At 55.3% G+C, this 14,504-nt stretch overlaps 1 protein-coding gene across 1 annotated transcript; it reads right to left on the bottom strand.

Annotated features, from left to right (window-relative positions):
- Positions 1-11,035: 11,035 nt before the first annotated feature.
- On the bottom strand, positions 11,036-14,033 carry LOC135631303 (PWWP domain-containing protein 3-like). Its single transcript, XM_065138861.1, has one exon. The coding sequence runs from the start codon at positions 13,836-13,838 to the stop codon at positions 12,054-12,056; it is 1,785 nt and encodes a 594-aa protein (XP_064994933.1). The 5' UTR covers positions 13,839-14,033; the 3' UTR covers positions 11,036-12,053.
- Positions 14,034-14,504: the final 471 nt, after the last annotated feature.

Genomic DNA, 14,504 nt, shown 5'->3' with positions numbered 1-14,504 from the left:
AATGTTGAGGTGGTGCTACATGACTTGTGGGTTGACCCAGGCATGTCCTTTGGGTACCACACGAACACGTCAGCATTTTCTTTCAAAAAATTGACAAGCTGTATTTGGTCCACTTCTGGCAATGTCATCCCAACTTTAACAACCTTGTCGGGTCGACCTCTTCTCAGGAGGACCTCGATCAATTGCTCCGTCGGTTCCGAGTGTCGTGGTGTTTTGAAGTCATTGCAGGGGTCCAGGGGAGGTTGGATGGGTCGTGGCCTTTTCGGCATAGTAACTGTCGTCAAGTAGCATTGTCGAGATTCTTTTGGGTCGCTTCGGACCACTCCAACCCTAGAGGAAGTCGGGAACTTCAAGGCATGATGGTAGGTGGAGATAACTGCCTTCAGCTTGTTGAGGGTTGGTCGGTCGAGAATGACGTTGTAGGTAGAAGGCAAATCAACCACTATGAAGGTGGTCATTATCGTCTCGGTCCTTGGTTCCTCCCCGATGGTAATAGGGAGCAAGGTAGTCTCTAGTGGAGAAACGAAATCCCCCATGAATCCCGTGAGTGATGATGCCAGTGGGGCGAGATCTCCTTTTGTGAGACCCAGCCTTTTGAAAACTTTGAAGTATAGCACGTCGGCGGCCCGGGACTTTGAGCTCAACTTCCTCGCCTACGTCCGCCCGAAGCCATCCACGGCGCTACTCCTCGGACTCAACCAAGGGGAAGATGAGTCCCTTTCCCATTTTCTGGACCGCTTCACGACGCAGATCCGAGGGCTCTCGGACGCTCATCCTTCCCTATTGATGCAGGCATTCACGATAGGCTTACGACCCTCCCGGTTCTTCTGGTCCCTGGTAGAACGACCACCCACAACGGTGCCAGAGATGCTTCAACGGGCGAGCCAATTCGTCGCGGCAGAGACATGGATGGCCGGGAAACCAAGGGGACACAGGGGAGCCAAATCGGAGCCGCCTCGGCAGCAACAGCCGCCAACATCTCGGCGCAGGTCGGACAGATCTGACCCAGCGGTTCCGAGGCCCCCCCTGCCGGCCTTCATATAAGGGGAAAAGGTTTACTCAAGGAGCCCTACCCGATGAGTGACCCTCGGGCACTGGCAGATCAGTCGAAATACTGCCGCTTTCACCGACAACGTGGGCACGACACCGAACAATGCCGGGAGTTGAAAAAGCAGATCGAGGAACTCATTCGCAGGGGGCACCTCGACCAATATCTCCGCCCGAACAAAGAATCTTCTCCCCGCCCGGAAGGACCCGTCGAGCGGCGGATCGACGTGATATCAGGCGGCCCCGCATCCGGCGGAGACTCCATGGCGCGCAAGAAGGCATACGCCCGAGCCGCCTCAGCTGAGGCTCCCAGACACGCGCCCGGACCCAGTGTCACTTTCCCGGCCGGGGCGTATGAACAGGCCGAACACGATGATGCACTCGTGATATCGGCCAGGATCGCTAACGCGCAAGTACAAAGGATCATGGTCGACACCGGAAGCTCGGCCGACATACTATACCTCGACGCCTACCGAAAGCTCGGCCTCCCCGGAGATAGCATGAAGCCGGTGTCCTCGGCACTCACCGGCTTCACCGGTGACTCAGTCTCACCACTGGGGACGGTTACTTTGCCTCTGACCCTGGGAGTTCCGCCAAAGTCGAAGACGACGATGACCAACTTCTTGGTAATCGACCTCCCCGCCGCTTACAACGCCATCCTTGGCCGCCCGACACTCAACAAAGTTAGAGCTGTCGTTTCGACCTACTATCAGACTGTGAAGTTCCCGACCTTGGCAGGAACCGGCGAAGCTGCGGGAAGCCCTCGAGAATCCCGGCGCTGCTACCTGACTGCCGTCTCGCTACCTAAGAAGCTCAGGGTCGAACCACCGTTGACGGACCCCCGAGAAGCACAGAGGTCGGCCCCCCATGTCGAGCCGAAGGGAACCACAGTCGCCATACCGCTACAAAAAGATCACCCGGAACGGACGATTAGGGTCGGGTCAGAGCTACCCGAGCCCGAACGAGAGCAACTTGTCGGCCTCCTTCAAGAAAACGCTGATGTCTTCGCTTGGTCACCATCGGACATGACGGGCGTTGACCCAGGGGTCGCCCTGCATCGCCTCAGCATCTCCACCGACGCTCGCCCGGTGAAACAAAAGCTGAGGCAGCAAGCCCCGGAGCGGCAGACAGCCATACAAGAAGAAGTGACTCGCCTCTTGAAGGCAAGCTTCATAAAAGAAGCTGGGTACCCACAATGGCTGTCCAATGTAGTTCTTGTCAAAAAAGCAAATGGAAGCTGGAGGATGTTCGTTGACTACACTAGCCTTAACAAAGCATGTCCGAAAGACTGCTACCCCCTACCAAGGGTCGACCAGCTGGTTGACGCTACGGCAGGGCACGCCCGCCTGTCATTCATGGACGCCTTTTCAGGCTATAACCAGATCGGGATGGCACCTGAGGATCAAGAGCACACGGCCTTCATCACCAACCAAGGGGTCTACTTTTATAAGGTCATGCCCTTCGGGCTGAAGAACGCCGGCGCGACCTATCAGAGGGCAGTAAACAAGGCATTCGCCCACCAGATCGGCCGCAACATGGAGGTGTACGTCGACGACATGATCGTAAAGAGCCAAGAAGCTGGGACTCACTTGGTTGATCTGGCCGAAGCTTTCGCTACACTCCGCCAGATCGGCATGCGGCTCAACCCCGCGAAATGCGCCTTCGGTGTCGCGTCAGGAAAATTCCTCGGATTCATCGTGCATGAGAGAGGGATCGACGTCGACCCCGGGAAGCTCCAGGCAATCATCAACATGCAATCGCCCCGGACTACCAAGGATTTGCAGCGCCTCAATGGGAAACTCGTCGCCATGTCCCGATTCCTTGCTCGGTCAGGAGATCGTTGTTTTCCCTTCTTCAAGGCACTACAAAATCCGAGAGGCTTCCAATGGACGACAGAATGCGAGGAAGCCTTCCAGCAAATAAAACGACACCTGGCCAACCTCCCGCGGCTCGCCTCGGTCACCCCCGGCGAAAAGCTGAGCATCTACCTGGCCGCCTCCCCACGCGCGGTAAGCTCCGTCCTGGTTAAAGAAAGCTCCAGCGGCCAACTCCCGGTCTACTACACAAGCCACGTCCTCAGCGGCCCGGAGGAGCGATACCCTCCGATCGAGAAGCTGGCGCTCGCCCTTGTGCTGTCCGCCCGGAAGCTGCGTCCCTACTTCCAGGCTCACCCCGTGGAGGTAGTTACCGACCAACCACTTCGGTTGGTCCTATCTAAATTTGATGTGGCAGGACGACTCCTCAAATGGGCAGTAGAGCTCGGTGAACATGACATACGGTACGTACCCCGAACGGCCATCAAAGCCCAGTCCGTCGCCGACTTCATCGCGGAGCTAACCCAAGACGAGAGCGGGAGCCTCGGACGACCCCCCGAGGCCTGGGTCCTGCACGTCGACGGATCGGCCAACTCAAAGGGGGCGGGCGCGGGGTTGGTGCTCCGAGCCCCCGACGGGCGGTCATTCGAGCGCTCCCTCCGCTTCGGGTTCCGCGCCACTAATAACGAAGCAGAGTATGAAGCACTCTTTCGAGAAGCTGGCGCTCGCCCTTGTGCTGTCCGACCGGAAGCTGCGTCCCTACTTCCAGGCTCACCCCGTGGAGGTAGTTACCGACCAACCACTTCGGTTGGTCCTATCTAAATTTGATGTGGCAGGACGACTCCTCAAATGGGCAGTAGAGCTCGGCGAACATGACATACGATACGTACCCCGAACGGCCATCAAAGCCCAGTCCGTCGCCGACTTCATCGCGGAGCTAACCCAAGACGAGAGCGGGAGCCTCGGACGACCCCCCGAGGCCTGGGTCCTGCACGTCGACGGATCGGCCAACTCAAAGGGGGCGGGCGCGGGGTTGGTGCTCCGAGCCCCCGACGGGCGGTCATACGAGCGCTCCCTCCGCTTCGGGTTCCGCGCCACTAATAACGAAGCAGAGTATAAAGCACTCCTGGCGGGGCTCAGATTGGCGCTCGAGATGCAGGTGGACTCCCTCTGCGTCCACACGAATTCCCAACTAGTGGCCGAGCAACTCCGTGGAGGATATGAGGCTCGCGACCAGACCATGGCAAGATACCTGGCACAGGTGCGGAACTTAGCCACGAAGTTCCATCATTTTACATTATCTAATGTCCCAAGGGCGGAGAACGAGCGCGCTGACGCGCTGGCTAAGCTGGCCTCGAAACCTGCCCCCAAAGTCGGGCCGGAGGTCGAGGAGCTACCCGCCCGTGCCTTTAAAGACGCGACCGCGGCTGCCTGCAGCGCGTCCTCCTGGGTGCAAGAACTGCTGCGCTACAAACGGGACGGAATTCTTCCGCCCGACAAAGCAACAGCCCGGCGCCTGCTTCGCACGCACGCATGGTATATTGAGGCAGGCGGGCGACTCTACAAGCGATCCTTCTCGTACCCCCTCCTGCGGTGCTTGGAGCCCGACGAGGCGCAAACCGTCCTGGCGGAGATACATGAGAGTGCCTGCGGCGAACACATCGGCGGGCGAACCTTAGCGCATAAAATACTCCGCCAAGGCTACTATTGGCCGACCATGCGCCGGGATGCGATAACACACGTGCAGCGGTGTATCTCATGCCAAGAGCACGCCCGCACACCTCGGCTCCCGGTAGTCCCGCTAGCCCCTATCGACTGCGCTTGGCCGTTTGCACAATGGGGGTTAGACATCCTCGGGCCCTTCCCCTTAGCCGCAGGGCAGCGAAGATACCTCATCGTCAGCGTAGATTACTTCACGAAGTGGGTTGAGGTCGAACCACTGGCAAAAATCACGGCGCAGCAAGTGGAGAAGTTCATCTGGAAAAACTTGATCACCCGTTTCGGCCTGCCCAAAACCATTATTACGGATAACGGGCCCCAGTTCTCCAGTCAGAGGTTTCGAGAATTTTGCACAAGACAGGGAGTCCAACTGAAGTACAGTTCGGTCGCTCACCCCCAAACGAACGGGCTAACAGAAGTGACCAACCGGTCCATCCTGGACGGGCTCAAAAGAAGAGTGTCCGCGGCTCGGACGACCTGGACGGACGAGCTCCCGAGTGTGCTATGGGCGCTGCGCACCACGCCGAAAACAGCAACCGGAGAATCCCCATACAGCCTCGCATTCGGGACCGAGGCGGTACTTCCCCCCGAGATAGCCGTTGCCACCCTCCGGACGAAAGGCTACGACGAGGAAACCTCGGATGAAGGACTACGAGCCGCCCTCGACTTGCTAGAAGAGCGGCGCGCCGACGCACATGTAAGAGCCCTCTCCTACAAGAGGGCGGTCGCAAGGGTCTACAACCGAAAGGTGAGACCCCGACCTATTAGGTTGGGCGACCTGGTCCTGCGGCGGGCTGAGGTCAGTGACCCGACCCGACAAAGAGGCAAGCTAGCCCCCAGTTGGGAAGGCCCCTATCGGGTGACCGAAGTCATCGGAACCGGCGCATTCCGGCTCACCACAATGGAAGGTCAGTCCCTGCCAAGTACCTGGAATGCACAAAACCTCAAAAAGTTCTTTCCATAGGACTTGGCCGGTTACGGAACTCCAAAAAAAGAAGATAGATCATGTTCATTCTAAAGCAAAGGAGGTGTCACAAAAAAAAAAAAAAAAAAAAAAAAAAAAAAAAAAAAAAAAAAAAAAAAAAAAAAAACAGAAGCAAAAAATACAAAGGACATCAGTCCTCGGGGGCGTCAGGGCTATCATCAAAAGGAACGTCGGCCGGCATGTCGACGCTCAGATCTTCAGGGAAGGAGCCGAAGGGATCCTCCACGACCTCCGAGTCGGGGTTGCGTGCCTTGAAGCGGGCGAGGGCAACCCGATACCCATACTCATACGAGACCCGCCCGGTCCGGACAAGACCTAGCTGAAAGCCCGAGGAAGCCTTGTAGTCCTCGACCAGCTTCTTGTCCTTCGCCGGCCGTTGGCGGATCTCGGCCTCCAAGGCCTCGGTAGCCCCCGACGCCTCAGCCTGCGCCTCCTCCAGACGTCGAATCAGCTCGACGGAGTCGGACCTCGCCGAGCAGGACTCCACCATTGCCGCCCTCAGGTGAGCCTGCGACTCCGCGTTGCGCGCCTCGGACGCCTTCAGCTGCGTCTGCAACTCCGCGAGTCGCTCGGAGGACGCCTGGAGTTCCGAAGTCAGCCGCGCCACCTCGGCCTCCAGGCCCAAGGCACGTTGCTCAGCAACGGCCACCGCCTCGGGGCCAGCCCCGGCACGGGCCTCGTCCGCTTGCCGCCGGAGCTCGACGTTGCGGCAGCTCAAGGCAGCGATGACTTGTCCCGCGTCTCGAACGCGGTCCATCAAAGCGGCGGCATAGTGGTTGCCCTGAGGGAAGGACGAGGTCAAAGTTAGAATCAGACCCTTCCAAAAACAGACGAACCAAGGGGCGAGAGGATGCTTACCCACAACAAGGACTTTGCTGCCTTGCTGAGCAAAGCGTCGGAGGGCAGGGAGTACAGGTCCCGGGCTATGTCAGGGTGAAGCCCGCCACGGATGAACCTGCCCGCGACACCTCCGTCGGCCCACACCCGGGTGCCCCGGGTAAGGCCCTCCCACCGGGCCACCAGTGGATCGGTGGCCACGCCGCGGGAAAGAGCACCCACCTCCCGCATCAGGTACGGCTCATCCTCCCTTAGCGGAAGGCAGAGAAGCTCGCGGACGGAAGGATGGCGAGCCGCCTCCGCCACCGCACCCCCGCTCGGACCGGCCTCGCCTTCTCCGAGGCTTCCAGCAGGACCCTCCACTGCCGGCGCCACCGCGGCTCCCGTTGCCGGAGCAGCAACCACCTCGAGATCTCCGCTTGACGGCGCCCGCGCCCTCTTCCGAGGCCGGCCCGCCTCAATGTCCACGGGAGCCTCCCTCGAGCCCGCCTTGGAGACGGAGGGCGACCGGCCCGACGCAGCGGCGGTCTTCCCCCCACGCAAGTCCTCAAGACGCACCATGTCTGCCAAGAAGGATCAGAATGGCTGTTAGCCAAGCGGCAACACGTAAAAAGAACAAGGGGAAAATAGAGCCGCTCCTCGGAGCGTACCTAGAGGCACTGGGCTAAGACCCGCCTCTACTAACCACCGCTCGGACATACTCCGGATGGCTTAGGAGGAAGGGAGGATTTCTCTGAGCCGCCGAAGCCCCAGGCGCTCATCGTCATCCAAAACCGGGGGGGTATTGTCTATCACGCGCGCCCCCCAGCGGACGCCGAACCCCCAGTCTCCCGAGCGACTGACAAAAAAGAAGCGCTCCTTCCACCCCTTGTTACTGGAAGGAGCCCCACTCACGCTGAAACCCATTCGGGCGGACAGATGGTAACCCCCCGACCCCCGGAAGAGACGAAAGCAGGAGAGGAAGAGAGATCGAGTCGGGGGAATCTCAGCATAATGGCATTCGCCTAAGAACGCCACCAGATAGCGCCATGAGTTCGGCGCCATTTGGGACGGGGAGATACGCCACCAAGAAAGACAGGAAACTATGACAGGGTGCAGAGGGAGGCGTAGCCCGGCCTCGAAAGCATCAAGTGTAAGGGCAAAGCCCCTAGGGATGGGGTCGTATGCACGTTGGCCAGGCTCAGGGGCTTGAAGGACAAACTCCTCCGGGACGCCATAGCGATCCCGGAGGAGACTTAGCGCTGACTCACTCACGGTGGAGTCGTGATCATGGGGCCACATCAAGGCCTCAAGCGCCTTGGTCTTCTTCCCTTCCGACGACGACGCGAGGTCCGACGAAGCCGCCGCCCCGCCGGCCCTCGAGGAAGAAGAAAGTGAGCAGGAAGAAGAGGACGCCATTCTTACTGACCTTCGGCAAGGGAGGACGGTTAGCACGGACAGGGCAAGGAGACGCAAGGCAGTAGGACGCGTTCAGAGAAAAAGATGTTCCCCCTACAGCCTGCCTCACGCTACTTATAAGCCGGCCGCATCCCTCCGGAGCCGGCGACTCCTCATCTCCCGAGGTCTGCTGCAGGGGGGAAAAAGGGGCGCCCCCTCGCAATAAATACGGCCTGTCACGGCAGAGGGCTGCGGCGCAGCACGGGCATCAAAGCACTCATCATACCAGCCTCGGGGGCAGTAATCGAGGCGAACTTAAGCGCGTTAACCGCGCTTAGCCCTAATCATATCAGGCTCGAAACCCGGCGGACGCCGAAAGGGAACGGGCCCCTTGACCTTCCCCAGAGAAAAAGCCGGCGCAGACCGCCCGAGGCCCCCTCGGTCGCTCAATGCCCGAGGCCTCCTCGGTCGCTCAATGCCCGAGGCCACCTTTTCGGTCGCTTAATGCCCGAGGCCTCCTCGGTCGCTCAATGCCCGAGGCCTCCTCGGTCGCTCAATGCCCGAGGCCTCCTCGGTCGCTCAATGCCCGAGGCCACCTCCTCGGTCGCTCAATGCCCGAGGCCACCTCCTCGGTCGCTCAATGCCCGAGGCCTCCTCCTCGGTCGCTCAATGCCCGAGGCCTCCTCCTCGGTCGCTCAATGCCCGAGGCCACCTCCTCGGTCGCTCAATGCCCGAGGCCTCCTCGGTCGCTCAATGCCCGAGGCCACCTCCTCGGTCGCTCAATGCCCGAGGCATCCTCGGTCGCTCAATGCCCGAGGCATCCTCGGTCGCTCAATGCCCGAGGCCTCCTCGGTCGCTCAATGCCCGAGGCCACCTCCTCGGTCGCTCAATGCCCGAGGCCACCTCCTCGGTCGCTTAATGCCCGAGGCCTCCTCGGTCGCTCAATGCCCGAGGTGCCGAGGCCACCTCCTCGGTCGCTCAATGCCCGAGGCCTCCTCGGTCGCTCAATGCCCGAGGCCACCTCCTCGGTCGCGTAATGCCCAAGGCCTCCTCGGTCGCTCAATGCCCGAGGCCACCTCCTCGGTCGCTTAATGCCCGAGGCATCCTCGGTCGCTCAATGCCCGAGGCCACCTCCTCGGTCGCTTAATGCCCGAGGCATCCCAGCTCGGTCACCCCACTCCTCCGTCGCACAACCCCCTCAAAACAAGATGAACTGAGCCGCCCATCGCCCGTGGCCGCCTCAACACCAAGAGACGCAGCCATGCCTTGAGCTCCCTTCCCCACCGGCGCATGGCTCCTTTTGGGGGGGGAATATGATAGGGAAAATAATGGCACGGTTGACGCACCATGACGACAGCCCCCGGCCAAAGCAATAACGCCGACTAGACTCGCCCTGACGACCCCCGCTGTTGAGAGGCGACGCCCGACCCTGCATGGTTGACCACGGCCAGGCCGGACAACAACCTGCCCCTCGCCCATACCCTGCTACGAGCCACTCCGCCACGCGACCCCAGCGGCCGCGTCAGACGCCATCAGAGGTACCACCTCACTCCAGCAGGCGGTCAAGTCAGGTAACACGTGATTTCTCTATAAATACCCCCAAGTCCTGAACAAAAGGGGACACTCTCTCAACACGCTCAATACTGGGAGACTTTTCCTCCTCCCAAAACCCCCTCCACATCCTTCGTTAACTTGATCGTCGGAGGGGTCGGGTCAAGCACCCCGACCCGGCCTTGATGCAGGTGCAAAGCCTTCGGAGATCACCGCCCAGGGGGACCCAGCGGGCTCGGGGAGACTCCCCATCCTTTGACCACCACCTTCCGGACCCGGACCAAGCCGCGACGACCTCAGGGCCACGGCTGAACAGTTAGTGACCGTAACAGCTATCAACAATGATTCGAGGGAAGAAACGGTCCATCCGAAGCTCACAAAAGATATTGTATGCACTACCACAAGAACGATTCCTTCATGAGATAATACAAGTCCGTGATACAAGTCCGTGATTGCCAGAAATCTCCCGTGCTCAATAACATCACCCAATAACATCACGAGTGGATCTGTGTCAACAATATATAAAAAAACAACGCAGATTACCAAAGTGAAAGAACAAAAGCCGGCTTAGCATTCTCCTCGTGTCAGGTAATGGAAAGTAATGACATTTACCTGCATAATGCATAGGCAACAAATTTCGGGGAAATTGAGATTGAACCAATGAAATCAGGGAGTACAAATGACAAGTTACCAAAACTAAAGCAATCCATTCAAAACACTAAGCCAGAATAATTAAGATCATACTCTCATGAAACCACTAAAAACAGCAGCACATGGAGCAGTGGCACAGCGATCAAGCCACACATACCTCAGGTCCAGACACAGCGAGCACTCGGATTCACCATGACAACTCCGACACACATCGAAGCTCTGGACCAACTTCAGGATGCAATTCGGCCATGACAAGGAAATTCACATTTCTAGCTCTTACATTAGGGAATGTTTTTTAGTTATAACAGCAGTACAGTACAGATATCAAACCAACTCAAACGGATGCAGTACATATATATATATATATATATATATATATATATATATATATATATATATATATATATATATAAGAAGAGATGTTCACAGTTGATACAATGATGTATAGATGACTGTGGATTTATTTCTATTATCTGATGACCGGCTATCCATCTTCAGTCTATCAAAAGCATATTAAGTTTGCAAGCAAAAGAGAGCAACAATACAATAAGGAACCTGTATTAACTATTTCGTCACTATCAATTCTAGCATATCACTGATCTAATGACTTGGATATAATAGGCCTAGAACCATGACATAAAATGTTTATCGCAAGTTAAATCGAATCCATGGAGTTCAAATAAACTTCACAGTCATTTCATTCAAATGTCCCACTGAAATTGATCGAAAATAAAGCTTTCAACTCCTCCATGGACAACAAAGAAGGCTATTAAACTTTGTTTTTCTTTCCTTCTGCTAATTTGATAATCCACATTCATATATCCAACCCCCAGTTAGCTAGGTCACCGTCTCCATCCTGTTCATTTGCCATAAAAGCAGACATGCTACAAGAATAAAGAGAGAAATAGCTGATCTTGAATATTTCATGGTATTTATATTTAGAAGGATGTATGATTGAGTTGACCATCTTTTGGTTCTCATCACAGGTATAACAACCAACTAGGTTTAACAACATAATAAACTAAGCAGGTCAAACCAACCCCAAACAACTATGTGCAAAGCGGAAGAGGTTATCCAGTATCTGGCAGAAAACAGTGAGAAGAAATAGTCTATAATGCACACAGATGATCTAAACTAAGCTATGCATAAGGTCAACGTGTCAATGTTCAGCAAACTAGATCAAGCAGGTGGTACTGATGGTACTAATAACAATTACACTTACATTCAGCGACCTAAATAAAGCAAGTGGTACTGATCCCACTTATAGGTCATCATTCAACAGCCTGATAAAGCACGGCCGATCGCTGATGCCTGAGCTAAAGATGTTAGAACCATATTCTGATAAGCAGCCCCGTTTAGCATCCTGTTCACCTTCTTCAGGAGGCCATCCATGCCTCCAACTAAATTTTCCCTTGCAGCAGGCTTCATCGCATCAGATGCCCCTGTCTCTTTCACTGACGTAGTAGTCAGAGTAGATATCATCCTCTCAAGACTCTCCCTTATGTAAGGAAGAGGAGGTATTGGATGAGGAGAGCATGCAATTGGAGGTAGATAGTGAAGATGGTAGTTTGCAAATGGTGGCCCAGAGACACCAGTTTTCTGCATCAGTGCTTTTGGCAAACAAGACACAAACACAGCTGGTCTCTTTTAGCAACTCCGTCTCTGATTATATCACAACTCCATACTTGGGAAAAGTAGAAATTAGTTCGCTTTGGGAGGGCAAAGGAACTCCTGGGGCAAAAGTCAAGAGAAGAGCTCCAGGGTAACTGTAACAAGTTTCACATCTTTCCTTGTGTGCTTAGATTTGAATTTCTCCAAAGTATTTGTGATGCCCCTGACCGAATCAACCAGAGGTACATCAGCATTTGCACGTTTGCTCTTCTTCCTCTTTAGTTTAGAGTTGCCATTTTGAGAACACCCTGAAAGATTATGGCCAGGTTCCACAGCCTGTTGCCCATTAGTGCCTCCCTTACCCTTCTTATTCATCTTGTTTCCAACTTCAGCTGGTTGCATACAATAAACAGGCTCAGGGCACAGAACTACACTTTCTCCAGTAGCTACAACTTTGCTCTTTATGTTTTTCTTTCCACTGGAATGTTTATGACCCGAGGATCCAAATCTGCTGGTGTTACATTGTTATCTTCATTCTTTCTCATCTTCCTCTTCCGCCCAGCCTTGCCTTGTTCAGAACAACTTCTTGAATCAGGGGTTAGGCCTGTCTCTACTTGCAAATCAGCAGCATCTTTCTTATCCTTCCATCCCCCCTCAGATTTTCCCAGTTCAGAGCTCTTATTGACAATTAGCTTGTTTGGAGATTCTATACTCACCTGACAGCATTCATTATGGTGCTTCTGGTAGGTTAGGAAGTCAGATCCACTTGAGTACATTGAGCTTCTGTATTTAATGAAGAAGCTCTTAATCATCTTTGCCGATCGGTTCCACTTTAAATGAAGTGGATTTCTTGCCGTGCAAAGTAATTCTAAAAGAATGTCATTGACAGATGTGCTCTCAATTCCAAAACCAGGATTACTAGTATCCTCTTCCTTCTCAACGGCCTCCGAGTCGCACCTCAATAAGGATGAGATATCAGAATTTAGAGACCGTGATGCTTCAGCAGCCTTCCTAGGCGGCTTCACCTCACCACTCGGTGAGTCAAGAGTGTTGGTATATGCACCCAAGCAAGTGTAAGGAGGTGACAAGTACTTGCTCTTCTTCCGCTCCCGTCTACCTGAGCCAGTATCTTCTTGGGCCTCAACACCACAATCATCCGCATCCAAATCTTTCACCTTCTTGACCATCTGGTTCTTCACACCCTTTACCTTCTCCTCCACTGTAAATTCATCACCATCGCTGAGCTCAACTGTATCCAACTCCATCCCAGCGATCAGTGCAGCCATGCTCCTTTTTTTCTGCCTCTTGTGCAAGTTATCCTCTGATGTTTTGAGACCTTTTCTGACCCTGCTCCCGGTGATCCAACATTCGCCATCTCCCTCCTCATTGCCATCGCCCAGGTCTCCTGGTGGCACGTCAAGATCAATCTTGTCCACCAGCTCCATTATCTCACGGCGAGGGTGGTACCCAGGCAAACCAGCAGTCCATCCTTTCCCAAAAGCGATCACCCAACTTCTCAAAGCTGCAACTTGTAACACATCGGCCATCGTAACATCACAAGCCACGTCTTGAAGATGCTCGAGGAACTCCAAAGGCTGAAAGTTCGAGACCGGAAGTCTCCCGGCTGGACATTCGGCAGTCTTCCCTCCGGCCTCCGGCGGAACACAGCCGCAAGTGAGCTCCAACTGGAGGCGGCGCCTGATCTCATCCAAGGCGCCCTCGACGGCTGCGACGAAGCTCTTAGAGCTGCTCTGCCTCGTCATGCGATGGAAGTCCTCGACGAAGGGCTTCAGCTGTGCTGGCTCGCACCAGGCGAAGGCACCGCTGCCGAAGCAGTAGACCAGCAGGAGGGAGACGTCGCTGAGGTGGGCCTTCTTGGCATCGATGGGCGCGCTGGAGGGATCGGAAACCAGCGCCGGCCACCAGGGATGGTTCTTGGTCTTCCCCCACACGAGATCGCCGACGGCGAAAGGGATTCCTTCCGGTGACCCGCCGGTTACCGATCCTAGACCCATCCCCCCGTTTCCAAAATGCACATCCACATCAGCCTTAGCTTCGGTTCCAGAGGGGGTTACCGGAGCCGAGTTCACCGCCACGGAGGCGCCGTCTCCAGAAGCGTCCGGAAGATGCCTAGATTCGGGGAGTCGCCGCTCGGATGGAGCCGGTGGCGGTTGGGGAGAACCCGAGCTTTGGGGTTGGGCCAGCGACTCGCCGGACATGGGCTCGGTGGCCTCTAGGGTTTCCATCCCTGGGAAGAAGGTTGAGGGAGCAAAGTGGGCGCTGCAGGGGATACAGGGCACAAGAAATAGACGAGAAAGCGGAAGACAAAATTACCTAAAACTTGAGGGGGTTTTCCGAAAAAATAAAAAGAATAAAAGAGAGGAATTCGAACAACTGGACGCAGGACGAGCGCACCCCCTCTGAGTTCGACGGACTGCCGTCGGACCCACGAACGCAGAAGTGGGAAGTGTCTCTGCGGCGGCTTGAATCAATCAGAAGGTGCACGAGGAGGGGTGGGTGAACAAATTACATTTCATATTGAACATTAGTAGAAAATAGCAGAACAATGACTGCCTAGAAAACACATTCAGCACGAGCTTGTCAATTATCAATCCAAGGATTCAAATACCGGTCCGTATCATCACAAGAAGTAGTAAATTTAAATAACGAACAAGGAAGAGAACAAGAGAGAGAGAACGGAAGGGAGGTGGAAGAATACTTCTCCAAGGTATTCAAGCTGCTGAGAGTAGGGGACGGGCAATCGGCCAGGGAAGGCACAGCGAAGAAGACCCATGTTAAGTTCTTTCCAGGCAGCATCAGCCACCGGCGGCCAAGCCGAAAACAAGCAGACCAAACAACTGAAGCGGAAATTGCTACGACAAATCTCTATGTCGTATCTGAATCTTCAATTG

The sequence above is a fragment of the Musa acuminata genome, chromosome BXJ3-2, assembly GCF_036884655.1.
Source record: "Musa acuminata AAA Group cultivar baxijiao chromosome BXJ3-2, Cavendish_Baxijiao_AAA, whole genome shotgun sequence".
Classification (NCBI taxonomy): Eukaryota; Viridiplantae; Streptophyta; class Magnoliopsida; order Zingiberales; family Musaceae; genus Musa; species Musa acuminata.
Note: the sequence above shows the minus strand (reverse complement) of the source record. Positions and strands in the feature narration are given on the sequence as shown.